This window comes from Pipistrellus kuhlii, unplaced genomic scaffold (genome assembly GCF_014108245.1).
Source record: "Pipistrellus kuhlii isolate mPipKuh1 unplaced genomic scaffold, mPipKuh1.p scaffold_m20_p_9, whole genome shotgun sequence".
In the NCBI taxonomy this organism is placed as follows: domain Eukaryota; kingdom Metazoa; phylum Chordata; class Mammalia; order Chiroptera; family Vespertilionidae; genus Pipistrellus; species Pipistrellus kuhlii.
The window spans coordinates 1,842,027-1,868,877 of NW_023425595.1; the positions used below are offsets into that span (position 1 = coordinate 1,842,027).

Below are 26,851 nucleotides of genomic sequence, written 5' to 3' on the forward strand. Positions count from 1 at the left end.
AGGGTTCAATTGGCCTAACCAGTGGTCATATTTGCTTGCAGGGAACAGAACTACCTGAGCTAATTGAAGCAAAGTGTGACTATATTTTGGAAAGCATGAGGTCCCTCACAAAACCCAGTGCTCAGAGTATAGCCGAGACCCTTAAAATGTGGACCTGGAGCACCTAACTTCCCTGACTCTCTCTCAAGGTCACGTGGTCTCCTGCCCCTGCTGCTCCTTGTATCTGTCTCATTCTTCTCTCTCTCTTCAAATCGGCATTCCTTGTTGTGGTGTGTATGTGTGCCAAATATGGCTTCCTGCCTGGTATTACATCCCTTGTAAAGTACCCAATATGGAATGACAAGATTCCTGGGGGAAAATTCAATTAAACCAGCTCAGACCAGTTATTCGTTTTGGGCCCAAGTGTCTGGTCCACATTCACACGACCAGTGGTGTTCTCAACCAAGGCTATGACAGCTGCTGCTCAGGGATGGAACTGGGAGGTGTGTGTGTGTGTGTGTGTGTGTGTGTGTGTGTGTGTGTGTGACACAAGTAGATTTTCTCAGGTGGGTGGTGAGGAAGCGTCAGTATCTTTGATTTCCCAGCTGTGGAAAGAGCTTTACTTGTGTACCAGTTGCAGCCTGGAAGTCATACCTGCCTGCTGGCCCAGTCCTGCTCATCTTTTCCTCTTTTCTATTTGGTCCCTTCATCATTGTTTCACCTTCTCCCTGGGCCCTCCTCACTTCATTTTCTCTTCGCTGCCTCCCAGTTGATGCTTCAGAAAAGTAACATGGTACATCTGGTGATGGAAGGGACACTGTCATGGGGAAGCCAAGACCTGCCTCTAGTTCAGACTCGCCCAGTGCTCATAATCCTTGGGCAAGCCACTTAACCACCCTTGGCCAGGTTTTATCTGAAAATGAATGGAGCTAGACTAGATGCTGGAAGAAAACTTAGAGCTCATCTTATCCAGGATGCTAGATATCTGTCTACTCCTGCTTCCATTCTACAATACAGCCACCAAGGCAGACGTAACTATTGATCCCAGCACACTTACGACTGATTTGGGATTGTGCTTAGAATCCTCACAACAGTCTAGACAGCCAATCAGTTGGAGGTGACTCACCTTTTTAATGTAACCAATGGGCTATCTCTAAGCAAGAAATCTGGGCCCACCCTCAGAGCTTCAGGAGCAGGCGCAAACATTTCTAAGTGGGGAACCCCAGGAAGAGGAGCATCCAGGACTACGGGGACCACTTCTCAGTTAAAAAAGAATTCAGGTTCTGCTGGACATCCTGTAAAGATGACCAGGGCCTCAGCTGTAGAAGGAGGAGGGCATCAGCTCTTCCACCCCAAAAGGGCCTCTTTTCCTGGATTGCAGATCCAGAGTGACAGAATGGAGGAGGGTCCAGGAGAACTCACCAGGTCCTAGAGCAAGATGAAGTAGCCATCTCAAGGAAACCCAAAAAGTGTTTTTCCATCTCTGTCCTGTGGGTGGCACTTTATTGCCTCAGGGATCATTGCCAGGCTCCACAGGGCCTCTAGAGGCACCATGAGTGCCAAGAGGCAGATGCCCAACGCAGGGTCTGAATGAAAACAAAAAACTCTGACAAAGTTGATCTCCTCCCTGCCATAACCACCAACCGTATGACCTGGGCAATCCCAGAACTGAAGCCAAAGCAAGGCAGGGAGAATAGCACAAGAATAACTGCTCCAGCCGAAACTGGTTTGGCTCAGTGGATAGAGCATCGGCTTGGGGACTGAGGGGTCCCGGGTTCGATTCCAGTCAAGGGCATGTACCTTGGTTGCAGGCATATCCCCAGTAGGGGGTGTGCAAGAGGCAGCTGATCGATGACTCTCTCTCATCGATGTTTCTTACTCTCTCTCTCCCTTCCTCTCTGTACAAAATCAATAAAATATATTTAAATAAAAATATATTTATTAAAAAAAAAGAATAACTGCTCCATGTGGATTTTTGTTCTTGCTGAGGTCAGGTTGGTGTGTGTAAAAGGAGGGGATGCTACAGGTCTTGGACGTGTGAGTCTAGGATTATGAGTGCTGTCAGAACTGGCATAGGCAATCAAGTATAGCTTTAAACTCTGCCTTTGAATGGTTGAATTTGAAGGTGAAGTTGAGCAGACCTGCGTGGCTCAGTGGTTGAGCATTGACCCATGATTCTCAGTCAGGGCACTTGTCCAGGTTGCAGGCTTGATGCCAGTAGAGGGCATGCAAGAGGAAGCCAATAGCCGAAACCGGTTTGGCTCAATGGATAGAGCGTCAGCTTGGGGACTGAAGGGTCCCGGGTTCAATTCCGGTCAAGGGCATGTACCTTGGTTGCGGGCATATCCTCAGTAGGGGGTGTGCAAGAAGCAGCTGATCGATGACTCTCTCTCATTGATGTTTCAACTCTCTATCTCTCTCCCTTCCTCTCTGTAAAAAAAATCAATTAAATATATTTTTTTTAAAAAAGAGGAAGCCAATAGATGATTCTGTCTCATCATTGATATTTCTGTATCTCTCTCCCTCTCCCTTCCTTTCTAAAATCAATAAAAATATATTTAAAAAATAAAAATAAAAGTGAAGTTGATAATACCAAGGAGTCTGTGTATGTGATTTTTTTTCCTTGGAGAATCTAAAACATAAAGACTGTCAGGTAAGGAAGATACAAGAGAAACTCTATGTAAACAGTCAGGAAATAGCCATTATTTTGCTCTTTCCATATTCTAGCATTAAAAAAAAAATGGGTGGGCATGCATATCTGCCCATCATTTTTGAAGAGTTCTTTTAAGAAAAAACTAACTTATCTCTGAACCTCTTGCTGGTCTTCCTTCATCTGTGTCTCCTCTTTTCCTTTCTACTATATCTTTGAAGAAAGCCTCTTGGCTTTTTAAGCAGAACATGACTCTCCATTGATACAACAAAACCGTATTTGAAAATGCAAAAATAAAAGTTGTGTTCCTGATGTCTACCAGCTTTCTTCCTGCCTTTCTTAGTGGGATGAGATATTTCAAGCCATTATCCCTAAGTCCCTGAAATATGGATGGGAATGTAAATGCTCTCCTCTGCCTTTTCTTCCTAGTTAACCATCGTTTTACATCATGACCTCCAGTCATTTCTCCTGTGGCTGAAGAATTGGCAGTTATTCCAGCAAAGATGTGTAATCAGCCACGTTTACTTAGGAGCCTCAGGATTAGACTGACTCACTTTGCAATGGCTGGTGGCAGGCAATAGTGAGAGTTATTTTACTTCTTCAAAATATGTTTTCTGCAGTTATATTTGGACTGGAAAAAGATCCTTGCATTCTTAGCTCCAATTACATTCAATGTTCTCGTTGCTGCTACCCTCAAATATGGTACTGAATGAGGTCACATCTCTAATTCACATTTCTCATCTGTATTTACAAATGATACAGCTTTCAGAACAGCTGCTCTGCCTAGGGAACACTCATTGCTGCAGACGACCCAGCTGTAATGGCTGCTGGCAGAATCGTTTCCTCAACGACGATGCTAGGAAACACCTCTCCCTTTCTGCCTCTCCTGCATGCTGCTGCTTCCTAAGGCGTCTTTTGGAGTTCATTTTCCCAGGAGAGATGGGCTTAAGCTTCTAAGGTGGCATATGTCTATTATTTCTGCTGAAAGGCTGCCTCTTGGAAGAGTTACTGAGGCAGTCTCCACGTGACAGGGCCACCTTCTGTAATAGCTCTGTAGGCAGGGGAGCTGAAGAAAGAAAGGAGAAGAATGCAAATAGAAGGAGGAAGGGAAACTTGCAAAGACTGGCAAAGGGTAAAACCCATCTCTCCAATGCCTAGGATTCTTGTTACTAGAAAGTTGGCTTTCTAGTAACAAGAATCCTTGGTGTTGGTAGAGAACTGGCCCTTCCATTTTATTCTTCCTTAGTAATGGGTAGTGCTCTAGGTGAATGAGGAAGAGTGTGGGGTGCCATTCATACAGACTGCTTTTGTTGTTGTAATTTACTCCCCATTTTACAATATTTTAAACTAACTAGAGGCCTGGCGCACAAAATTCGTGCACAGAGTCAAGGGGTCCCTCAGCCTGACCCGTGTCCTCCCCAATCCAGGACATCTCGAGGGATGTCCAACTGCCAGTTTAGGTCTGATCCCTGTGCAATCCAGGACCACTGACTCCTAACCACTCACCTGACTGCCTGCCTAATGCCCCTAACTGCTCCACTGCCTGCCAGATTGCCCCTAACCACCTCTGCCTGCCTGCCTGGTCGCTCCCAACATGCAATCAGCTGAGGTCCCTCAGCCTGGCCTGTGCCCTCTCGAAGTTTGGGAGCCCTCAAGGGATGTCCTCGGGGGTGTGGGCCTAAGCCAGCAGTCAGACATCCTTAGCTCTGCTATGGAGTTGGGAGAGGCTCTCACCACCACTGCTGTGCTGAGTGGCAATCCTCCTGTGGGAACACACTGACCACCAGGGGGTAGCTTCTGCATTGAGCGTCTGCCCCCTGGTGATCATTTTGTCATGGCCATTGGTGGTTCCACCATTTGGTCCATTTGCATATTAGGCTTTTATTATATAGGATGAAAATGAAAACTTAAATGCTCCCATTTCTGTCACTTGTGGGAAATGCAGAGAGCATACACTCCTGAGTGTGCATCCGCCTGGTGCAGGCCTTGGGAACGCCACAGGTTAAGGGGACCAAGCTCTTTATCCTTGTAAGGGAACAAAGGGAATGGATCTGGAGATTAAAGGGATTAAAAAATGCAGCAAAATTTTTTTCTTTGCTGGGCAAGATCAAATTATGTCTAGGGTGATAAAGCTGTTGAATATCCCTTTCTTGTTTTAAATCAGAGTGTAATTGAGGAGTTCTTATGAGTTGACTTGATTTTACCCTCTCATGTTACTGAGCGGGGGCACAGGGACCCAGTCAGGCAAAGTGATTTGCTTCACATCCAAAAAGGAGCAGGCGGGAGGACCCCGATCAGACTCCAGATGCCAGGCCCATGGGTGAGGTTTCTACCACTCCCCTCAGTACAGTCTTTATCATCCGTTAATTTTATCTGTGTATTCACTGATGTATTGTAGATGAAATCACAGCAGAATCGACTACATATTGGAGATTATGCTGTGTTAATCTGTTCTGTTCATTGCTTTTCAGGCAGAATTGGATCTGCCTTTGTCCTATATAGATAGTGGCAGTGAGCCCAGGAACTGTGACATTCTCTGGTTTTTGGATTCATAGAATAAAATTATTCTTTTGCTTCCTACTTGATTATTACAAAGTCGGTTCCATTGTTCAGCAATATTCAAATTAAGGCTAGAAAATAATTTTCCCTTTGTTATTAAATTTCATTTCCCCCCCATTCTTCTGGCACTGATTAAAACCACTTATTGCCAAAGCCGGTTTGGCTCAGTGGATGAAGTGTTGGCCTGCAGACTGAAGGGTCCCGGGTTCGATTCCGGTCAAGGGCATGTACCTTGGTTGCAGGTACATCCCCAGTAGGGGGTGTGCAGAAGGCAGCTGATCGATGTTGCTCATTGATGTTTCTGACTATCTCTCTCTCTTCCTCTCTGTAAAAATCAATAAAATACATTTAAAAAAAGACAACCACTTATTGCTACATACATATAGCACTTTTTCTTAGGGAATTCACTCTTAGACTGGATGCTTTGAAAATGGGAACTATTTGATGTAGGTTTGCTAGTTGAATGAACGTAGAAAGGATAACGTTCATGTCTGTGGTAGGAGGCTTAGACTGTGGACTCTGGTATTTTAAGGAGGTGGCAGTTAGGCAGACACACATGGCATCTCCTTCCTGCTCCCACCAAACGGTGTCCTAGACTTCTCCTGGAATCTGGGTTGGATAGGCCAAGTGGCAAGAGAGCCAGCATCCTGGCTTCCTCCTATGGGCACTCCTAGTTCCAGCCAGGCATCTGGAAACTCTGTTGCTAGGCACAGTCAGGCCTGGAGGAGACTGGAAGGATAAGAGAAAATCCATTGCCAATCCTGAAAATCATGTCTAGTGGCTTTATTACCAGGGAAGCACTGGGAAATAGAAATGGAACTTTTGTTAATTGAATAAATTGAAACTGAATATAGATAGATCTTATTAATGTATGCCAAGTGAAAGAAACTGTAGTCTCAGAAATTTCTAAATTATAGAATTAAAAAAAATAAATGCTATGTTGCTATGGCCACATATATAAACATTAAGGCAAGTAAAGTATAAATGAAATTGATACTTTTCAAAAATAGATTTTTATTGATTTCAGAGAGGAAGGGAGAGGAAGAGAAAGATAGAAACATCAATGATGAGAGAGAATCATTGATTGGATGCCTCCTGCACACCCAACCACTGGGAATTGAGCCCTGACTGGGAATCAAACTGAGACATCTTGGTTCATAGATCAACACTCAACCACTGAGCACACCAACTGGACTAAAATGATATTTACTATGAACATACTGGTCATTTTTTTTAATTTAGGTGCTTCTCAAAGGTTCAAAAATAAACATGTTTAAAATTTTAGAGTCAATTTGTTTAATCATTATTCAGTCCTACAATTGGTTGATAATTTCTTTTTATAAGGATACTAAAGGCCTGGTGCACAAAATTTGTGCACAGGAGGGGGAGTGTCCCTCAGCCCAGCCTGCACCCTCTCCAATCTGGGACCCCTTAGGGGATGTTCGACTGCTGGTTTAGGGGCATTAACTCCAGCCATTAGGAAAATCACACTCAATGTCCTTGAGATACAAACAGTATAGTTTTATCAGTTGTTTTTTTTTTTAAATATATTTTATTGATTTTGTACAGAGAGGAAGGGAGAGAGATAGAGAGTTAGAAACATAGATGAGAGAGAGTCATCGATCAGCTGCCTCTTGCACACCCCCTACTGGGGATATGCCCGCAACCAAGGTACATGCCCTTGAGCGGAATCGAACCCGGGTCCCTTCAGTCCCCAAGCCGATGCTCTATCCATTGAGCCAAACCGATTTTGGCTATCAGTTGTTTTTAATAATAATGGCCATTCCTTTAAAGCTGGTATTATGTGAATTCAGAATGTTAGATCACAAAATCATAGAAGTTTGTAGTGGAAATAACCTTGAATTGTCTAGTCCAAACTTTTATAAATATTGGAATTCCCATTTCAAAGATTTTCAATGCTTTTTGTCCTAAGAAGTTTAATTAACTTTTGAGGCAACCCATTTTCTATGAAAGGACTAGGGGACTGTGTGCCTACCACCTCCTCCCCTCACCCCCGGTGGGACTGAAAGGACTGGGGACTCCGAGCACCTGCCACTCTCCCAAGACTGGGGGACACCGGCGGGCTGAGGGGACTGGGCGCCACCATCTTGTGGCTATGGGCGCCATCATCTTTGTGACGGTCAATTCGCATATTCCCTCTTTATTAGATAAGATGTATTAACAAATCCTGAACTATTCATAGATATTCATAGACTTATGCCTCAGTAAGTCATTCATGAATATTCATTAAGAGTTAATAGTACTTGTTATTAATATTGGCAACATATTCTGCTTCGTTGGCTCCCACATGGACACTTGCAGGTCTTTAGTGTGTGATTGTAAGAACATCGGTATCCACAAAGTATCACACAGCCTCTTCCAGTAGAGCATTTTTCTTGTATGTCTCCAGTTAGGGAGGAAAACCATCAAGTTATTGATATTATCGTTTTATGTAAATTAATTTAATGCCCAAGATGGCATGAGAGCCAACAAGTATAACAATGATGGTCCTTGACATTTCAACAGCACTTGACAGCTTTCCTGGTGTTACCCCAATGCTATCTCAAGTGATGGGCATCAGGGGAAGAGGTCATGCGTACGTCTGGTAAAATACACTGTGAAACAAGCAAACAGGAGCAGAATTTGCCAAGCAATTCATAATGACAGAGAACAGTTTCCTGATTCCATAGTGGATTCAGACCACCCATCAGTTCTTCTCTGGGTTTTCTCTGTGTCTGAAATTGCAACGACTTTGAACTCTGAAATGATCTACACTAGAATTTCCTCAAGGTGTTCTTCAGAGCAGCAGCTTCTGGGGACATTCACTGGTATCGTGCAGAAAAGGAAAAGAAAAAAGAGTTCCACAGTCATCTAGTTTGGGGATTTTCTACAATAGGTTAAACAGGACTCTTGTTTACTACTGGGCTTCCGTACTGTCTGCACTGTCACTCTCCCGTGTGAGATTTCCTGAATGGTTTCGAATACAGAACTTTTCCTCCTCAAATCATTGCTTGGGGCCAATATTTATTGGGACAGGTATTCTGACATGGTTATCTTTGCTTATTCTCAGTTTTAGAGTATGTCAGGTTGTCTGGATGTCCTTAATACAGGTTTGTTTGTTTTTCCAACCTCACGAGATGCAAAATGAATGAGAAGGCCTCTGCCTATTGTGAGCCACATTGTAGATGGTGCAAGGGTGGGGTTGCAACTGATAACCTTCAGGAATATGTTAAGAGTCCAGAGTTTGGCCTAGGATCAGACCATTTGACCCTTACATGCAGTGAAAAGCCTTACATTCCCCTTTTGTAAGTATGTTTTTTTTTGTATGTGCTGGTACATGTGCCTGTGTTGACTGTCACAGACTTTATGAAAGTGTTACTTATGGATAATTTATGCATTGAATAATTTATTATTATTTACATCCATCCATACATAATTTTTGTGTAATTGCATAAATGTGATCCTGGAGTATACATAGGTTCCTATTTTTTTAAATGTTTATTTTAATAATCACTTGTGAGACAGCGATTGTTGCTATCTCATCTTAGAAAAGGGGAAACAGGCTCAGAAGGTGTGTAACTTGCCTGAGTTCACACAGCTAGAGCAAGGCAGTGAGGCTAATTACCCATCAGCTCTGACCCCAGATCCCACACCCTATTAGGGGTCCTCAAACTTTTTAAAGTGGGGGCCAGATCACGGTCCCTCAGAGAGCTGGAGGGCTGGACTATATGAACTACTAATTCCTACTGTAACACCTCGGCTGCACTCACTGCCCAAAAAACCTGGCAGGCCAGATCAGACTCCTCTGCGTGCCGCATGTGGCCCGCGGGCCGTAGTTTGAAGACGCCTGCGCCTAAACAGTGGCATCAACCACCTTTTATCTGAGGATTACAGCTTCTTAACCTTTGTAAGGGGGTGACCTCAGCTAAAGCATTCAGTGTGTATTTGTGGGGTTCATGCTAAGTGATTGTCCCAATAAGGGAAATAATTGGCTATAACACTAAGCAGAAAGGAAAAGTGCTCTATAAATAAAGATCGTGGGAAGGATGATATCTTAATTCTGGGACTATCTCTGAGAAGTGGTTTATGTCTGAACCTGGTAATACGCTGTTAGTTTGCTCAACTCTCAGCCCCGGTTACTTCTGCCTGTGCCTAATGGGATTGGAGAGGGTGCAGGCCGGGCTGAGGGGTCCCCCCCGCCCCCCCCCCTGCACAAATTTCATGCACCGGGCCTCTAGTTATTTATAATACTGAACTTTTATAAACAACCTGTACCTTGACAGTTGGGGGATGCTTAAACACGTAAAAATACATACTGCATTGTAGTGGAAATAATATGCATCCTCATCCAATAAGGAAATGTGCTTTAATATACTGTTCAAAGAGAAAGAGCAGGTGCATAGCTGGGAATGCAGGGTGGTCACAGGTCTGCAGAGTAAGCAAACCAAAGCTTTTTCTAGGCTGAAGTCCGGGTGTGCAGTTCACCTCCGTGTGAACCCTGGTTTCTCCCTGTGGCGGGACCTGCATGTGGAGAGCCTGAGGGAGGAGTGGGATTCTTTTTCTTTCCCTTCTACTTCTCCATCTTTGCTAAATTTTCCGTAATGATCCCGTAAACCGAGGTTTTAACAAATGGAAGTGGCATTGCATATAACGGGAGGGAAGTCAACCTGATTTCTAAGCCTGTTTCACAAAGGATTTGAAAGCCGTCAACTTCTTACAGAAAGAAAAGCTCTGTGAGCCAACACGTTGAATGTCAAAGCATTAAACAGAGCCTTATTTGCTGGCAGCGCTTCAAGGAGTGGCAATTTGGTTCTCTTAACCGGTGCATTTTGTTTTTAAAAAGCCCCAAGAGAAATCATCTTGGGCAAGAATGTCCCCGGAGCCACGCTTCAAAACTCCGGGGTGTGGGGTGGGCGCGTCCTCCATCTCTTCTGACCTTCCCGGAGTCCGAGCCTGACAGGTCTCTCTGATGTGGCGCTGTGCTCGGTGAGGTTTGCCCAAGCAGCGCCCAAGAGGGACCCACCATCAAACTCGGGAGGTGTGGGCTCCGGTCTGTGGGGGTCCCTCTGGGAGTTCGGAGCCCAGCCCAGACCCGGAGGTGGAGGAGGACCTCCTGCCCACGCACGGCACTGGGGAGACTTGGACCTGACGTTGAAAGAAGCGAGACATACTTGACTATAACTCTCTGTGTGGCCTTGGCCACGTTAGCACTTGATCCCCCTGAGCCCTGGTTTCCTCAGCTGTCAAACAGGGGTGATAACCTTTCCTCTTCCTCAGGGTGGGATTAGGGGGTGACTGCAGACTGTATGTGCGCCACGGCGGTGTGGGATCGTGACAATGAGTTCTAACGGGCCTCGGTTCTCTGAGGAAGCCTCTGAGTACAAACATGTCTGCCTTGGGCTGAACAAGTAAACAGTAACAGCACCATCCGAAGCTAGCCTTTTTGGAGCACTAAGCTGTGTCCTAAGGACTTTAACGGTATCACTTCGCTTTATTTATTTACTTATTTATTTATTATTATTATTATTAAAAATATATTTTATTGAGAGGAACAGAGAGAGATAGTTAGAAACATCGATGAGAGAGAGACATCGATCAGCTGACTCTTGCACACCCCCTACTGGTACATACCCTAGACCAGAATCGAACCCGGGACCTTTCAGTCCGCAGGCCGACGCTCTATCCACTGAGCCAAGCTGTATCACTTCACTTTAATCCTTAAGAGAATTTCAGGAGGCAGGTAGGTAGTACTGTAATTGCCCCCGTTTTACCGATGAGTACGTGAGGCATAGAGCGGTGCAGTAACTTGGCCAAGGCCACACAGCTAGCAGATGGAGGAGTGGGACTTGAATCCAGGCAGTCTGACTCTGGGACCTGATAGAAACTGCAGATACATTTCTCTGGCAGATGAGGAAGAGGGGTCTGGGGTATTTATTAATGCTTATTAGTTGGTTGGCTTATTTAGTTTCCTACATCTGAGAGCTGCTGGTGATTGGGTTTGCTTTTCGGTAAGGGCTGCGAGTGAGAAACCCCGCCGGTGGGCAGTGAGTGGCACAGAGGGACAGTCTCATGACCAAGGTTGGACACCGAGGCTGACTTCTCGGGGTCCCCAGAGGCCAAAAGAACAGCCCTGAGTGGGAAAGGACGGCCGTTGTCTGGGTGACAGGAGTCGTGTTGAGGAACCCAGGAGGCAATCGAGGCAGCGTCGGGAGGCCCCTTGAGCCTGATTGGAGAACACTCCTGAAGTAGCAGACACTGGAAAAGAGGGTGTCTGCTTGGGGTTTGTGATACAAACAGCCACCAAGAGGGGACGGACACAACTCTAGGGACTGAAGAGAGAGGCTGAGAGGGGAGAGGCAGCAGCAGAGGGCTTTGGTGAGGTTAACAGGTGTTTGCCACGAGGCAGGGATGATCCAAGCACACCCAGAGCATCACAGCCCGAGTCCTGAGAGTTAGCGACCAGCAGGCTCACAGGCTCAGGAAGACGGAGGCCTGACTAATCCCGTGGTCGGCAAACTGCGGCTCGCAAGACACATGCGGCTCTTTGGCCCCTTGAGTGTGGCTCTTCCACAAAATACCACGGCCTGGGCGAGTCTATTTTGAAGAAGTGGCATTAGAAGAAGTTTATGTTTAAAAATGTGGCTCTCTACATCCCCAGTAGGGGGTGTGCAAGAGGCAGCTGATCTATGATTCTCTCTCATCGATGTTTCTAACTCTCTATCCCTCTCTCTTCCTCTCTGTAAAAAATCAATAAAAATATATTTTTTTTAAAGCTGGAAAAAAAAATGTGGCTCTCAAAAGAAATTTCAGTCGTTGTACTGTTGATATTTGGCTCTGTTGACTAATGAGTTTGCCAACCACAGGACCAATCTATCATTATGCATCGTGGTGTTTACATGGGGCTCTGAGACCTGGGAGCCTGGGGAAGCCACTCTCACCATGTTGGTCAGTTGTTCATGCCAGACTGCACCCAACCTGGCCAAACACTTTTGAAAACTCTTCATGTTTTACTGTGTGAATGATCTGTTTCCTGCCTCTAAGTTCAGGGATAAGTTTAGCTTTTGTAGGACTCGATGCGAACTTGGTAAGCAAGGGAAGAGCTTGATACTTCACCCGTGTGTGCATACGCGTGCAGGTCATGGTGTGATGGTCTTACGGGATTGACTTACCACTTTCCTGAAGCTCTGAGAGCTGTGGTTTTGTTTAAACCTGGCCCAATGAAGCTGAGATTAAAGTGTGCGTGTCTCCATTCCTGCCCTGTAGGTCAGCTGCAGCATTTGCATGTTTCTTGTGACAGAATGCGTTGTTTGGGTGTTTACTGTGTCCTCACCTCGGTGGGTGCCCGGGTGGAAGAGGTCTGAGCAGCGCGTCCCTGCCCTCGCCTTCTCTTCGGGACCTGCCACCGCAGGCACTTGCTGTCTGACGTCTGACCGCTTGGTGTTTTATTTCACAGGAACAGACAACCTGCAGATCACCGTCACCCCAGACCCAGAGTCATTTCCTCCCGGGAAATTGTCCCCGATCTCACCAACATGGCCTTTCTCAGACGCCCCGTCTTCCTCGGCAGTGGACAGAACCACGGATGCGCTGGGCCCGACCCCTGACAACGCCAGCGTGCCGCAACTCACCCAAACGCCTCCTCCCAAGACGCTCCGCAGGCCGAGGGCCCACGGGGACCTCTCTCCTGCCCCTTCCCAAGGAAGCGGACAGAGCGCCTCCCTCGAGCCTTCCGGGGATCCCACCGAGTCACCAGTCCAGCCGAGACCGCAGCAGGGAAGAGAAGCGGCCGGTGTGTCAGGTCTGCCTCACACTAGCATGCTCCCCGCATTACCCACTGTCCCCCGGGGGACGTCCTTGAGCCCTGTCCTCCCATCTCAGCCAGGGTGGGGAGGGACTCCTTCCATCTCAGATCGACACCCTCTGAGGTCAGACATCCTCCCACTCCTCCCTCCATCTCCATCCCCTTTATTGGCTCCCGCCTCACCTCATCCCATCATCTTTCCTAAGCCGGCCGGGCCGCCTACCACAGAGCCTTTGGTCCCCCAAACAGCTCCAACTGACTGCCCTCCACGTCAGAGCGTGGCTGATCCCCTAAGCCCACCTACTGATGAGATGAACCACACCCCACCCCCAAATGCCCAGGATTTAACAAGCGTCCCCCGTCTAGGTTTCTCTGGACCTTCAGCAGAGCAGCGTTCGGAGCTGCCCCCCACGGAGGATCCTCGCGCAGCAGGCTCCCCCACACCAGAGTTTCTGAGGTCCGGGCCAGCACCGGCCCATCGGTCTCCCCCTCCCCTATCCCTTGGAAACCTTCACCTGCCCCGTGGACCTCCCTCCTGGTCGAGCTTGGAAGCGCCATCAAGGCCTGCATCCACCCAGCCAGTCACAGTGGAGGCAGCTGAAGCAGTGCACCGTGGGGTGTCTCTGCCAGCTCTAAGGAGCAGGTCTGTGCCCTCACTTTTCCAGACTGCGGAGTCAGGGCGGGTGGAGGTGACCGGCAGGATGCTAGCCGCCACCGCTGCCAAGGACTCCGCTGACCCACTGCACCTGTCAGCAGCTCCAGGGGATTCTGAAAAGCCCGTCCGTTCAGCAGAACACACTTCTTCCTCTCTGGTGCCTTCTCCCCTGCCTCCCGCTCCCGCCGGCCAAGGACAAGCCGTCCTTTCTGCATCACCCTCAGAGGGCACAGAGGCAGACTTTCCCGCTGTCCCGCAGCCGGCACGGAACCATGCCCCTCCACCCACCCAGCCCCGCATGCCAACTCCTCGGGGAGAGGGCCGCCATGGACCCCCTCCTACTGAAGCTACCAACTTCCCCCTCTCCAGCACATTTCCTGACCTCCTCGCCACCCTTTGGACATTGCCGCTGCAGAAAGAAGACGGCGTGACAGCTGTCCCGCGGAAACACGAAAAGGCAAATGTGACAGTTGCTATGCAGACCCTCCTAAGTAAAGAGGTTCTGAGTCTTCGCACTCTAAGTGGAGTCACCTCTGCTTTCAGCGCCGATCCTGCTTCATCCACCGTCAGCAGAACGCCAAGAGCAGATCTTGCTTCGGAATTCCCGTCACGTTCCCTCCCGTCCACACCATTCGCCCAGACTGTTTCCCCGTCTCCCGGCCTTTCCAGCAGCAAGCCAGGGACGGACGCAGCTGTGACTGGCCTTGCAGAGCTGCCAGTTTCAACTTCCAAACAGGTGGCAGGCCTTCCCTCCTCCTCCGAGGTCTATTTCTCAACAATGGGAAGCACGCAAGAGCCAGTGGTCACAGATGTGCTCTGGAGTTCCCTTTCCGCAGAAATTGGACCCCTTTCCCCAGAACCAATGCTATCTGGCTTGCTGCAGCAGACAAAGGATGCTATAAATGGGCACACAATTAACTCCACAAGTTGGAGACCTCACTCAGCTCCCTCTCCTGCCCCCAGTGTTTTAGCTCCAGCTGTTAATACAATAGACCCCCCCGATCTCAGAGTCACTGCTGGGCACGGAGCAACTGCAGAAGGTGTTAGCCTTGCGGATTCAGTCCTTGAATCAGGCACCAACCAGCCCATCCAACCGTCAGGTGTGACCATGGTTGGAAACCGTACAGCTGTCTCGTCTGCAAGTAATAACAACCATTCCAGAGACTTCCAAACACCCAAAGTTGAAGATTTCCCACCCTCAAGTCAACAAGTCAAGACTCATCCCCCTGGACAGCGGCCTGTCCATCCAACATGGCCTCTCCCGCTACCCTCCCCAAGTCTGCCTTCCACAGCTGGCTTGCAGGAGATGCTTTCAGACGGAATGGATACAAGTTCCCATATTTCCAGCAACTTCTACCCAGCTCCTGTGGTACATGCTTCCACACCGTTTCAGAGTATCCCGAGATATCGCTCTACTGCCGAATCTCCTCTGTCAACCAGGGCCTCCCTCGGGACCCCGTCCAGAGTGCTCCCGCCTTCTCAGCGCCCCAAAGAATGGACAGGTGCAGCCACTATTGCAGGAAGTTTGCTTCCTGGTACCCAGAAAACAGGTAGGACTGCTCCTGTGGCCAAAACATCTTCAAGCTCCACACAGATGCCCAGCTCTGCTCGGGAGCGGACACGCCCATCCACGCTGATGAGAGACTCAGCAGCCCCAAAGAGTCGTGTCCTTGACCCTCTGCTGACATGGTGGTTTTGAAAGTATTAGGAACTTACGTGTCCTTATTACCGACCATAGCTTTGCTGTAACTGGCATTCTCATTGTGCTTACTTGACGTAATGAGCCTAAGCTATGTGGCCTACATTCCAGAGCACAGCGACTTTTTTATCCCAGCAAACCCATCGGTGACATCCATGCGTCACCACACGTGACATGTACACCGTGGGCCAGTGACAAACTCTGCTTTCTCTCTCTTTGCAGCGGGCTTCGCAGTGTTGTCCAAGGCAGGACCAACAGCAGCTGCAACAGCGTCCACCTTGCTCCTGAGGAAACCAAGCCCACCCGCCCTGTCTGCAGCCCTGGTGGCCAAGGGCGCTGGCAGCAGCCCTTCGGCATTGGCCTCGGGATTCGTCAAGAGCAGTTTGACCACTGCTCTCGCCAGACATGCCACCAACAACACGGCGTCTGGCCTGAAGGCAACACCCGGGGTGGGCCACCCGGCCTTCTCATTCACGCCAGCCTACATGTTTGCAAAATCAGCACACACCACGAGCACTCACACAGCCATGCAAGGGAACACGGGCACCGCCTCTGGCCTGTTGTCCACCACACACCTCCCCAGGAAACCACAAGCCATGTACACGAGCCCCCCATCCCCCACCCACCCAGACCCGCCCAGGGCGTCCACCACACGCTCGCTGGCCATCACGGCGGCCTTGACCTCCGTCACCGCACCCGTAAGGGCTACCCGGCTGCCGCCTCTGCTGGCAGAAAACCCAAACGCTGCCCTTCCCGCCGTGTCCACGGCTATGGTCACAACCGGCAAAATGGTGTCCAACCTGGAGTGTCACATGTCCAGTAAACTCCTGGTGAAGACAGGTGAGACTCCACTCTCCTGGGTTTACCGGGAAGCAGCGAGCACATGGTGGCTTCAGAGATGCAACAAAATTAGTAGATTTCTTTGAGGTCGGCGGTTCTCACCCGGGGCAGTTTAGCTCCCCCTCCCCGGGGACATTTGTCCACCTGGAGATGTGGGGGAGTCTTGAAGGGTGGGGAGGATGCTTTGGCATCTGGTGAGGCCGAGACGAGGGATGCTGCTAAACATCCTACAATGCACAGGATTGTTGACGACAAAGAACAATCCAGCAGCCCAGAATGTCAGTAGTGCCAGGGTTGAGAGCCCCTGATCTTTATCCAGTGACGGAGGGTAAGACAAGCATTCTGTGGCACCATCTAGACTCGTGATCAGTCCTAAAACCAGAGGCTTCTCGGAAACCAGTGCGACCAGGGGCCTGAGGAAGCACGGGTTTTGCCGGCAGTGACGTGTCACATGCATGCATGATGTGTTAGTAAATCTACAACTTGGGGAGATGCCACGGGATTCAGAAAGGCTTTGTGCCATGGGTTTTCTCTATCAGCAGGTGCTTAAAAATCAGTAGGTGGGCACCCGGGATTTCTTTGGATGTTAAGAAGGAGGCCCTGAGAATGTGGGGGGTGGATGCTCTCTCTTCAGCCCCCGCCTCTTAGTGGCAGCAGCGCAGACCGAGAAGGCACAGGGTCCTTTTCATGGTGTGGTGGTGTTTGCTACAGAAACCACCAGACCTAGGACTTGAAAGAGCATGCCAGTGTTGAATGCCCACATCCCGCCTTCCTCTTCACCCCACATGGAACTAAATGAAATTATTTCTTGGGACCTATCCTATTTTACGGTGGGAAATTGTGAAACTAGCCATAGTAGAAGGTACAGTTTCTCTTCCTATATCTCAAGAAATTGTACCATCTGGTTTCCCACTTCCCCTCCCCCTTGCTCGCCAAATCTATGCCTCTTCCTCTGAGTGACAACCTCAACCACCTGGATGCAGAAGTCTGGAACATTCTCCCCACTCTCATCTTCATCAACCCCTGGCTCCCTAGCCACACCCTGAAAAGCACCAGCTCCTCTCAGGTCTCCTGGAATGCCCTCTCTCTCCACCATAGCTGCCACTTCCCTAGTTCACATTGTCACGATCTCTCACCTAAATGTCTGAACCAGTGGCCAAATTTATCTCTCTGCCTCCAGACTCCATTCCCCTCCCCGCACCAACCTGTTCTCCAGTCTGCAGTGAAAGGAACCTTCTAAAATGGGTGCCTTCACTCAAAACCCTTCACGTCCCGTTGCCCTCAGACCAAGCCTAAACACATACACTGAAATAGTTCACTCTTCTCCCCTGTGTTTTTGCACTTGGTCTTCCCTCCACTGGGAGTGGGCAGGAGTGGGTGGGAGTGGGTTCCCCCGCATCCTGCCAAGTTCACTCCCATTATCCTTCAGGACTCAGCAGAAGCACCGGGAAACCTTCCCATGTCCCCACGCCCTTGCCCAAATCAGAGCTGGACTAGGGCCTCCAATAGCACCCTAGGCTTCCCTTCAAATAGCACCTGCCAGTCCATTTTCTCCTTGGTCTCCAACCCCGTCTCCATCGCTCTTGTGGGGCGGGGCCTACCTTCCTGGTTCAGGCTGCAGCACCTGGCCCAGCGCCTGCCCCTAAGTCAGCTCTTGGGAATGCTGTTGAGGGAACTCCCTTGCATGCAGACCCACCAAGCACGGGTCCGGCTGAGCCCCACCGTTCCAAGTCAGGAGCAGCGTTGGTCTGAAATGAGGTGCCACTGGGCATGATGGCTGTCTCTCCGCACAAATGGCTGGTGAGGGCCTTCTCTCCTTGGGACTTGAGTGGAGCCCCGCAGAACTGCCACCCCAGCCCTGCCCGCATCGGACCTGCACTCCCCAGCTTTGCTCAGAGCTTGTGGAAGGCGCTGACTGGGGAGGGGAGGAGGGCTCCTGTATGGGGATGTCTGCTGCCTTCCCCCGATGACCATCCTCCGGTTTCATCCCACAGTTCTCTTGCTGACGCAGAGGAGAGCACAGAGCAGTGAAACCTTGAAGCTCAGCATAGCCAAAGGGCTCACGCAGGCATTGCGCAAGGCTTTTCGCCAGAACGACGTCTCGGCTCACGTAAGCCCCTTGCTTTGTCACCCGTCTAATCCTCTGGGGACCAGACTCGACTCGGATCATTTTCCTTCCCCGTCGGGTACCATAGCCATGTAGCATCTCCCTCCCTCTCTCTCTCTCTCTCTCTCTCTCTCTCTCTCTCTCTCTCTCTCTCTCTCTCTCTCTCTCTCTCTCTCTTTTTCCAAATAGTTCATGTGCTGTTATTGGAGAAAAAGGTCAGATCTTGAGGTAGAAGATTGAGACTAATTGCCTTCTGTCCAGATTTTTCTTAAAGCCTGGGTACACTGTTTTAAATGGTCCTATTATTCCATTGTCTGGGAACAGTGTTTAGTGATTGTTCGTGTAATTCTCCAGAAATCATCCATTACTTCTTCCTTTATCTTCCCTGTCATTGTAAATAGTTAATGATTAATTCGGGACATTTAAAAATTACTCTGACTTGTAATTGCGGCCAACTTTGCTCAAATTGCCAGCAGCAGACGGTGAAGTAAACACTCCCCCCCCCCCCCCAAACGCTCTGATGCCAAGTACTATTTAACCACTGCTCGCTGTGATGGAAGCCTCGCATTACACGCTCTTGGTTTGATTCCAGGTTTTAAAGCAGTCAATGCAATTGGCAGTTGGTGGGCCTCCCTTTTCAACACTTGAAACGGTGGCTCTGGCCTCTTCCTTTGATGTTTTGTTCTGCAGCTGCAGTTGGCTTGGTGGCCCCTCGCCCACTGCCACCCCAAGGCCTGAGAGTAATGTTTGGCACGTGATTTGCTGGCCGTTGTCAGTCTCTTTTATGTAATTTTGAAAGAAAGAAAAACATTCCATGTGAGGCATCTGTGGTTTCTGCAGCAGAAACCTTATTTGAACGTGGAAAACGTGGCCCAGCCAGCGTGGCTCAGTGGTTGAGCATCCACCTGTGAACCAGGAGGTCATGATTCAATTCCTGGTCAGGGCACATGCCTGGGTTGTGGGCTTGAAACCCAGTGTGGGGAGTGCAGGAGGCAGCAATCAATGACTCTCTCTCGTCATTGATGTGTCTGTCCCCCTCTCCCTCTCTATTCCTCTCTGAAGTCAATAAAGATATATTAAAAAAAAAAAAAAAAAGAGAGAGAGAGAGAGAGTGCACCGAAACCGGTTTGGCTCAGTGGTGGAGCGTCGGTCTGCGGACCGAAGGGTCCCAGGTTCGATTCTGGTCAGGGGCATGTATGTTAGTTGCGGGCACGTCCCTGATAGGTCGATGTTTCTCTCTCATCAACGTTTCTGGCTCTCTATCTCTCTCCCTTCCTCTCTGTAAAAAATCAATAAAATATATTAAAAAAAAAAAAAAAAAGAGAGAGAGTGAAAAATGTGAATGTTTCTATTGGTTGCCTGATGCAGGTTCCACTAAACTTCTCTCATTTGCAAACGACCTTTGTAGTTTTTGCCTTTTCTGCATCTCATCACAGACTGCTGTGACAGGACGTATTTTTTTTTTTTTAATTGGCTCATTTTTAAGAACTTCAGTACATATCTTTTGAAAGGATGTTTGATATTACCACCATAAATGGAAGTCCCTAAGAAAAGGGAATCATAAAAGTGAGAGTAACGGAAGCAGCTTGTTAAATTCAAGCTAGACATGGCTGGCAAAAATGTGATTGTACGTATCAGAATGGCATTAAAAGTAAGTAATCCCCAAACTGAGACTTGGTCCTGGGGGTAACGAGAAGGCCGGGGGCAAGAGTCACTTTCTCTGTGGCATCCCTTACCCTTACTGCTGTGTCCATGCTCCATTCATGGTTCCACCTAAAGCCACCTTTAAAAATTATTTTTATTTTCCAGTGACAGTTTACATTCAATATTACTTTGTATTAGTGCCAAGTGTACAGCACAGTGGTTAGATAATCATATATTTCGCAGAGTCATCCTCTGATATTTCCAGTACCAGCTTGGCGCCATATGTAGTTATTACAAATCATTGACTGTATTTCCTATGCTGTTCTTCACATCCCCGTGACTGTTTTGAAGCTACCAATGTATGCTTCTTAACCCCTTAACTCTTCCACCCAGCCCCAGCATCCCCTCCCCTCTGGCAGCTGTCTGGAAGACCACCTTTGGAAGCTAAGTGTGGAGGAGCCAAAGGCATAGCCAGCCTGTTGCAAAACCAATTTACTTGATCTCTTTGGCAAATGCATGTGACACTACTAATGGAGATGCCACAATAAGGGGGGAAAGTGGGTGGTTAAAACACCCTGACTTATAATAAACAGCATAAACAGATGAATAAAAACAGATCCAGAGACAGAAAAGCATCGATCAGACTGACAAACCTTAGAGGGAAGATAGGGGAGGGTGGTGGTAAGGGGAAGAGATCAACCAAAGGACTTGTATGCACGCATATAAGCTTACCAATGGACACAGAGGACAGGAGGTGAGGGCATGAGTGGGGAGTAGTGGGGGGAGAATGGAGGGATAAGGACACATATGTAATATTTTAATCAATAAAGAAAATAACACACACACACACACACACACACACACACACACACACCACACCCTGACTTGTTAATATAAAACCTAAGTCAAAAAGCAAAAACAAATAATAAAGTCTAAAACCTCAAAACCGTCCAGTTGGGTTAAGAAGAGCTCAGATGATCCTATCTCCTAGGACTCAGCTGTAAGAGAAACTCATTTTATGGCCCACCCCCGCCTCAGTCTTGAACCAACTACATGTCAAGAATGGGTGACGTCTAAACCATTCTTCTCTCAGCTTCTAGAGAGAGGAAGTCACCTCATATACTCTTTGACTCCTGTCCTGAAGGTACCCTCACTTGATTTCTCACTTCTGCCTCTTAATTTCCATCAATGATGAGAAATATAACAAAGCTTTTTTTTTTTTAGTATGCCATTCCCTAAAAATCGGTTTTGCCTGCCATCTTGGGAGATAATTAGTGCTCACGGGATTATCCTGAGGCATTGAAGGGATAAAAAAACCCCACAGATTTAATTCTGTTCTATGTAGGTTCAACATATTGTAGTTTATATTTTGTTGTATTCTGATATTTTGAGACCTGCCAGTCATTGTTTGCTTTATAGGGCTGTTAGAATATTTGTTGAACGAGAACATCCTCTTCCCCAGCCATGCTAAATGGTCTTGGGAAACCCCAAGAACTTCAAGTGGAAACACATTCTGAGCTCTGTGAGTCCCTTTGTTTTGCAGGTGGAGATTCTGGAACATTCTCATAACGTCACCGTTGGTTATTACGCTACCAAAGGGAGGCTGGTGTACTTGCCTGCCGTGGTGACCGAGATGCTGGGTGTTTACGGGGTCAGCAACATCACTGCGGACCTGAAGCAGCATACCCCGAGCCTGCAGTCCGTGGCGGCCCTCGCCTCCCCGTGGCACCCCCAGCCTGCAGGCTACTTCCAGCTGAAAACAGGCAAGTTGCTCAGGACAAAAGGATTCTCTCCTTTCTGGGGTCAGGGGCAGTGCCAGGAAGACACCCATTTAAAAAAACTCCATTGTTAGCTACTCTGTCATCTCTTGTTCCTTCCCAAAGGGCATTCTAATCCAATGTCCAAGTGCCTTGCACATCAACCTACATTTTTCCTGGATTTATTAGAAATACTTCTTCAGAGGAGCCTTTCATCCTGCTGTATACAATTGGTACTTTTGTGCACCAAGGACTGTCGTTTTTATTTTTCCCCCCCTCTGCATTATGGGTACTGATAAAAGCAAGTAGCCATAAAAGCTATGCTCTGGAGCAACACATGGCAGATGCCACTGAATTAGAATCTCTGAGCTTAGTCTTTGGGATCTTTCTTCCAAGCTTCCTGCTGATTCCAAACCACAAGCATAGATAGAGAAACCATTGGAATGGAAAGACTTCATCAACTCAGCCATGCAGGCCACTTGATTATTTCCCCCCTCCAAAGAAGCAGAAGGCATTTGGATGCCTTAGGTTATTCTTTTTAAGCATCGTGGAGCAGATGTCTACATATTCCAATCAAATGGAATCACAGAAGCCCTTTGCATTTCAAGGGATCTCGGGTCTCATCACACTTTTTAATTCTTCTAGGTTATCAATCATGCTAAGAGCCACTCCTCCTAGTAAAACTACAGCCAAACCTTGTCTTCCTCCCTCGCCTGATTGCTCTGATGTAAACATGGTGGTTTTATATTAGGACTGCTACTGAGCCCGAGTGTGGATTTATTACTCTCGTTCCAGTGCTTCAGTTTGTGAGCCCGTCTGACAACATCCAGTCCTGCAGGTTTGCTCAGACCATGGAGCAGAGGCTGCAGAAGGCCTTCCAGGACGCCGAGAGGAAGGTGCTGAGCGCCCAGAGCAACCTGACGATTCAGGTGAGGAGGGCGCTGGAGCTGGTGGTTGACAGAGGCCAGTCATAACGCAGATAGACATTGGCAAGAGGTGACGTGGTCCCCCGTTTCAAAGCTTCCCGGGGTGAATGGTACTTTGCACTTGGGCGTGTGATGTAGGCAGGACACAGTGTCACTCTGGGGCCCCTGAGTCCAGTCAGTCCTGCACTGATGAGGCTGTCTGGAATATGGGTGCTGTGTCGCTCTTTACCTGCTGTGGTTTGGGATTTTATGTTTATTTTCCCACGTGAAGATGCCTCAGGCCTTTCCAATACATTTCTTATTTTTAAAAACGGAACTAGAATATGCTATGTAAGATAGGTCAACTGTCTCATAGAAAATGAATCATTTTTAAATAGCTAACTCACTAAGATGTGCCTATTCTGTGATTTTCATTGACTGTTTATGTGGATATTCTCCAAATATCCACATAAACAGTCACCTAACATCACACACACACACACACACACACACACACACACACACACACACACACCTATATATTTAGGGCTTCCTATGTGCCAGGACTGTGCTAAGTATTTAATGAATATTTTGCTACATAATACTTAAAACTTCCTTCTGAGGTTTATCATTATCATTTCAGAGGAGGAAACTGAGAGAAAGGTGAGAAACTTCCAGAAGATCACATAGTTGGTACAAAATAGAACAAAGACTTGAGCCAAAGCCCACACTGGCTACACTGGCATCAATGCAAAGTAGAAATGGGGTCCTTGGTGAAACTTTTGACAAACACATGGATTATTTTCCAGGAAAATCCCACTCCTGGTTTACTATATTTCAATTTCCTGGATTTTCAGTAGATATGCTATCAGAAGCCTTTCTTAGACCTTTTTTTTTTTTTTTTTTTTTTTTGCAATTGTGTGGATACCATCCCACTAAAGACAGATGCTTCTTAATGGTATTTATCCAGCCACCAAATTTCTCTAATTAACTGAACTAGCCAATGTCTCTAAACTAAAAGCCTTTGCAATGAAACTCAGTGGTTTTGAAATTGACATTTAGCATAAGTGAATTATCAGCAAAGCCAATCTGATGTAGAAAGCATTCAATTGAATTTGAATGAGAAGCTTTCCTTTTCTAGATCAATCCAAAGTGGAAGTGTCTCATGATGATTTGGTTTATTTTAGACTAAAATCTAAAAACGTGTCACAGACTTAAGATTTATGTAAGGACTATGACTCAGCTCTTTGGTGGGAGAGCTTTTGTTTCTGATGGCATTTGGAACTTCATAGGTAGAATCTGCTTAGAGCTAGAACATGCTCTATTCAGAAGCACAGACGTAGTGAGCACCTGCTATTCATCAGGCACTGGGAGGGACACCGAAATAAGAAAGTGGTCCTTGGCTTTAGCAAGTAAGAGACCTTTCTTGGAAAAGACTACAACAAGCAATTTGAAAATTGTATCTAAATAGTTTTTAGATGCCTTTGAGATTATCAACAGCTCTTTTTTAAAATATGTTTTTATTGATTTTTAGAACGGGAAGAAGGCAGAGGGATAGAGAAATAGAAACATTAATGAGAGAAGAATACTATTGGCTGCCTCCTGCCCCCCCCCCCCCCCCCCCTTCTGGGAATCGAGTCCACCACCTGGGCATGTGTCCTGACCAGGAATGGAAACCTGACCTCCTGGTTCATAGGTAGATGCTCAACCACTGAGCCATGCTGGTCAGGCAATACCTCCTTTAAAAAAATCTTTATTGTCGAAAGGAAGACATAGTTCCTCCTTAATAGCTCTAGGAATGAATGGTTAACTGGGTGAACCTCATTTCTCTTTTTGCCTTGGCCGCCAGGAAGCCCAGAGACAAGTTGTTGCCTGGGTTTAGTAGCTCTCTCAGCCCCTGTGTCATGCATAGATAGCTGAATGACAGCCATTCCCCTGGGATTGTCTTTAATCTGTTTTTCCAGAACCTGGTTTTATAATTACAACTTTGCATTTCATTGTATTAAATATAATTTGTGAAGTACTTTGGATCCTCTGTGGAATGAGACAACATAAATATTTAATTAGTTTGTTTAGAAAGTTATTGAAAATATAACTTAAAATTATTATTATTTTTTTACTTGTATAGCGTTGATATTAGAGGGTAGATTACAGTTGATTCAATTAAGAATTTTTGGTTCAGCCCTAGCTGGTTTGGTTTAGTGGATTGTCTCTATTCACTAAACCAAACCAGCTAGGGCTGTTTATCAACAACTTTTTAAAAATATATATTTTTATTGATTTTTAGAGCAGGAAGAAGGGAGAGGGATAGAGAGATAGAAACATTGATGAGAGAAGCATCATTGATCAGCTGCCTCCTGCCCACGCCCTTCTGGGAATCGAGCCCACCACCTGGCATGTCAAATGGCGCGGCTACCGTGGAAAACTGTCTGGCAGTTCCTCAAAAAAATTAAACATAGAATCACCGTATGACCCAGCGATTCTACTGCTGGATATATAACCAACATAATTGAAAGCAGGGACTTGAACAGATATTTGTATACCCCATGTTCGTAGCAGCATTATTCACAACAGCCAGAAGGTAGAAGCATCTCAAGTGTCCACCCACAGATGAACAGACAAATAAATGTGGTGTATCGATACGACGGAATGCTATTCCTCCTAAGAAAGGAACTTAATTCTGACACATGCTATGACATGCATGAACCTTGAGGACAGTGTGCTCAGTGAAATAAGTCAGACACAAAAAGGACAAGCAGTGTATGACTCCATTTATAAAAGGTATTACATTTTTTCAAATTAATAGAGACAGAAAGTAGAATGGTGGTTGCTAGGGGCTGGTGAGAAGAAGAAATGGGAGGTGGTTGTTCGATGGATGGCTGCTGGTGGTGGCTGCACAACGATGTACATGTACTTAACGCCACCACACTGTACACTTACAATGGTTAACGTGGTAAAATGTATGTGTGTTACCACAATAGAAATGTATGAGACGGATATAATGTTATAGGTCAGTTATACTCCCATAAAAATATTCTTAGCTTAAAAAGGTAAGAATATTAGACGATTATACACATGGGATTCCTCCATCGCGGTGGGATTTGGATTCTTGGGATGCTGCTGGATGAGTATTTCCGGAGGTTCCCCCCCACCCTCCCGTGAAGATATAAATGTGGTAAAAGGCTTATTTTCGTGGAGTGACACTCCTCAGGTTGTATAAAGTTTCATGTCCCTTATCTCAGTCCTAAAACCGGAGCAGCTGGGGCTTTTGTAGCGCTAAAAGCAAAGCCAGTGTGCAGAGTTTTCATTCCATGGAGGGGGGTCTGAGAGAGCATGAGGCCAGATTCAGTCTATTGCGTGGGTCCCACGTGGCCGTGAGCCACGTGGGTGAATGCAGGGTGTGGGAGCCCCTGCAAGCCAGGAGTCAGGTGTGAGCAGCAAGAGAGGGGGGTCCCTTTGTTCAGGAGCTTAAGTAGCAAATCTCCAGCTTGCGAGTGGCCATACCTGTTCCAGCCACTGGCTTGTTCCCAGGTGTGACTGACAGGTAAGCGCCTTCCACGTCACCCAGACCTTACTGGGTGTGTGTCTATTGCTCAGTCCCTCCCTCAGTGATCTGCAGGGGATAGACTTGGAGAGTGTTAACTGCAGCTTTCTGGCAACCTTGCATAAATGGGATGCCTATGTTTTCTAACCTCCTTTTTACGACTTTCCTGTTACTAATGAACAGCTTATTGTAACGGTATTATAATTACCTGGTCAAGTACCGTGTGCACAGAGGCACCTGTACTGCAGGCTGTTTGGGACCCAGTGGGTTTTGTTGAAAAGCAGAAAATAAAATGTTCATGTAGAGATAAAGGTTGGAGATAAAGGCTGTAAAGTTATTTTAGTGGTAACTTTTATGGGTGACAGTACAGAGAGGTCTTTTGAATTGTTCAGAAGGAAGTGCCTTCCTTTTTTGGTAAGTTGAGAGCGAGGCATGCATACCTGTGGCTAAAACCACATTCCAAAAATACTTGCAGAGAGGACAGTTGTAAGACCTGACCAGCAATGTTGACTCCCTAAGTCCGTGGTTGGCAAACTGCAGCTCGAGAGCCATATGCGGCTCTTTGGCCCCTTGAGTGTGGCTCTTCCACAAAATACCACAGCCTGGGCGAGTCTATTTTGAAGAAGTGGCGTTAGAAGAAGTTTAAGTTTTAAAAATGTGGCTCTCAAAAGAAATGTCAATCGTTGTCCTGTTGATATTTGGCTCTTTTGA

At 47.2% G+C, this 26,851-nt stretch overlaps 2 protein-coding genes across 3 annotated transcripts in view; both read left to right on the forward strand.

The window, feature by feature from the left end:
• KIAA1549L (KIAA1549 like) overlaps positions 1-26,851 on the forward strand; it is a 189,399-nt gene that overhangs the window by 90,679 nt on the left and 71,869 nt on the right. For both annotated transcript variants that reach the window (XM_045578144.1, XM_045578143.1), the window contains exons 2-6: positions 12,642-12,986; positions 15,566-16,183; positions 18,178-18,293; positions 21,478-21,697; positions 22,487-22,620. In XM_045578144.1, coding sequence (XP_045434100.1) covers positions 12,642-12,986; positions 15,566-16,183; positions 18,178-18,293; positions 21,478-21,697; positions 22,487-22,620 — 1,433 coding nt within the window. The remainder of the gene's footprint in view (positions 1-12,641; positions 12,987-15,565; positions 16,184-18,177; positions 18,294-21,477; positions 21,698-22,486; positions 22,621-26,851) is intronic.
• Positions 12,993-15,555, forward strand: LOC123651924 (UPF0606 protein KIAA1549L-like). The gene has a single exon (XM_045578145.1). It carries the CDS (start codon positions 13,004-13,006, stop codon positions 15,341-15,343), a length of 2,340 nt encoding a protein of 779 aa, XP_045434101.1. The 5' UTR covers positions 12,993-13,003; the 3' UTR covers positions 15,344-15,555.

Coding starts and splice junctions, on each gene's coding strand:
- LOC123651924 (XM_045578145.1), top strand. CDS start 13,004: ATGCTCCCCGCATTACCCACTGTCCCCCGGGGGACGTCCTTGAGCCCT.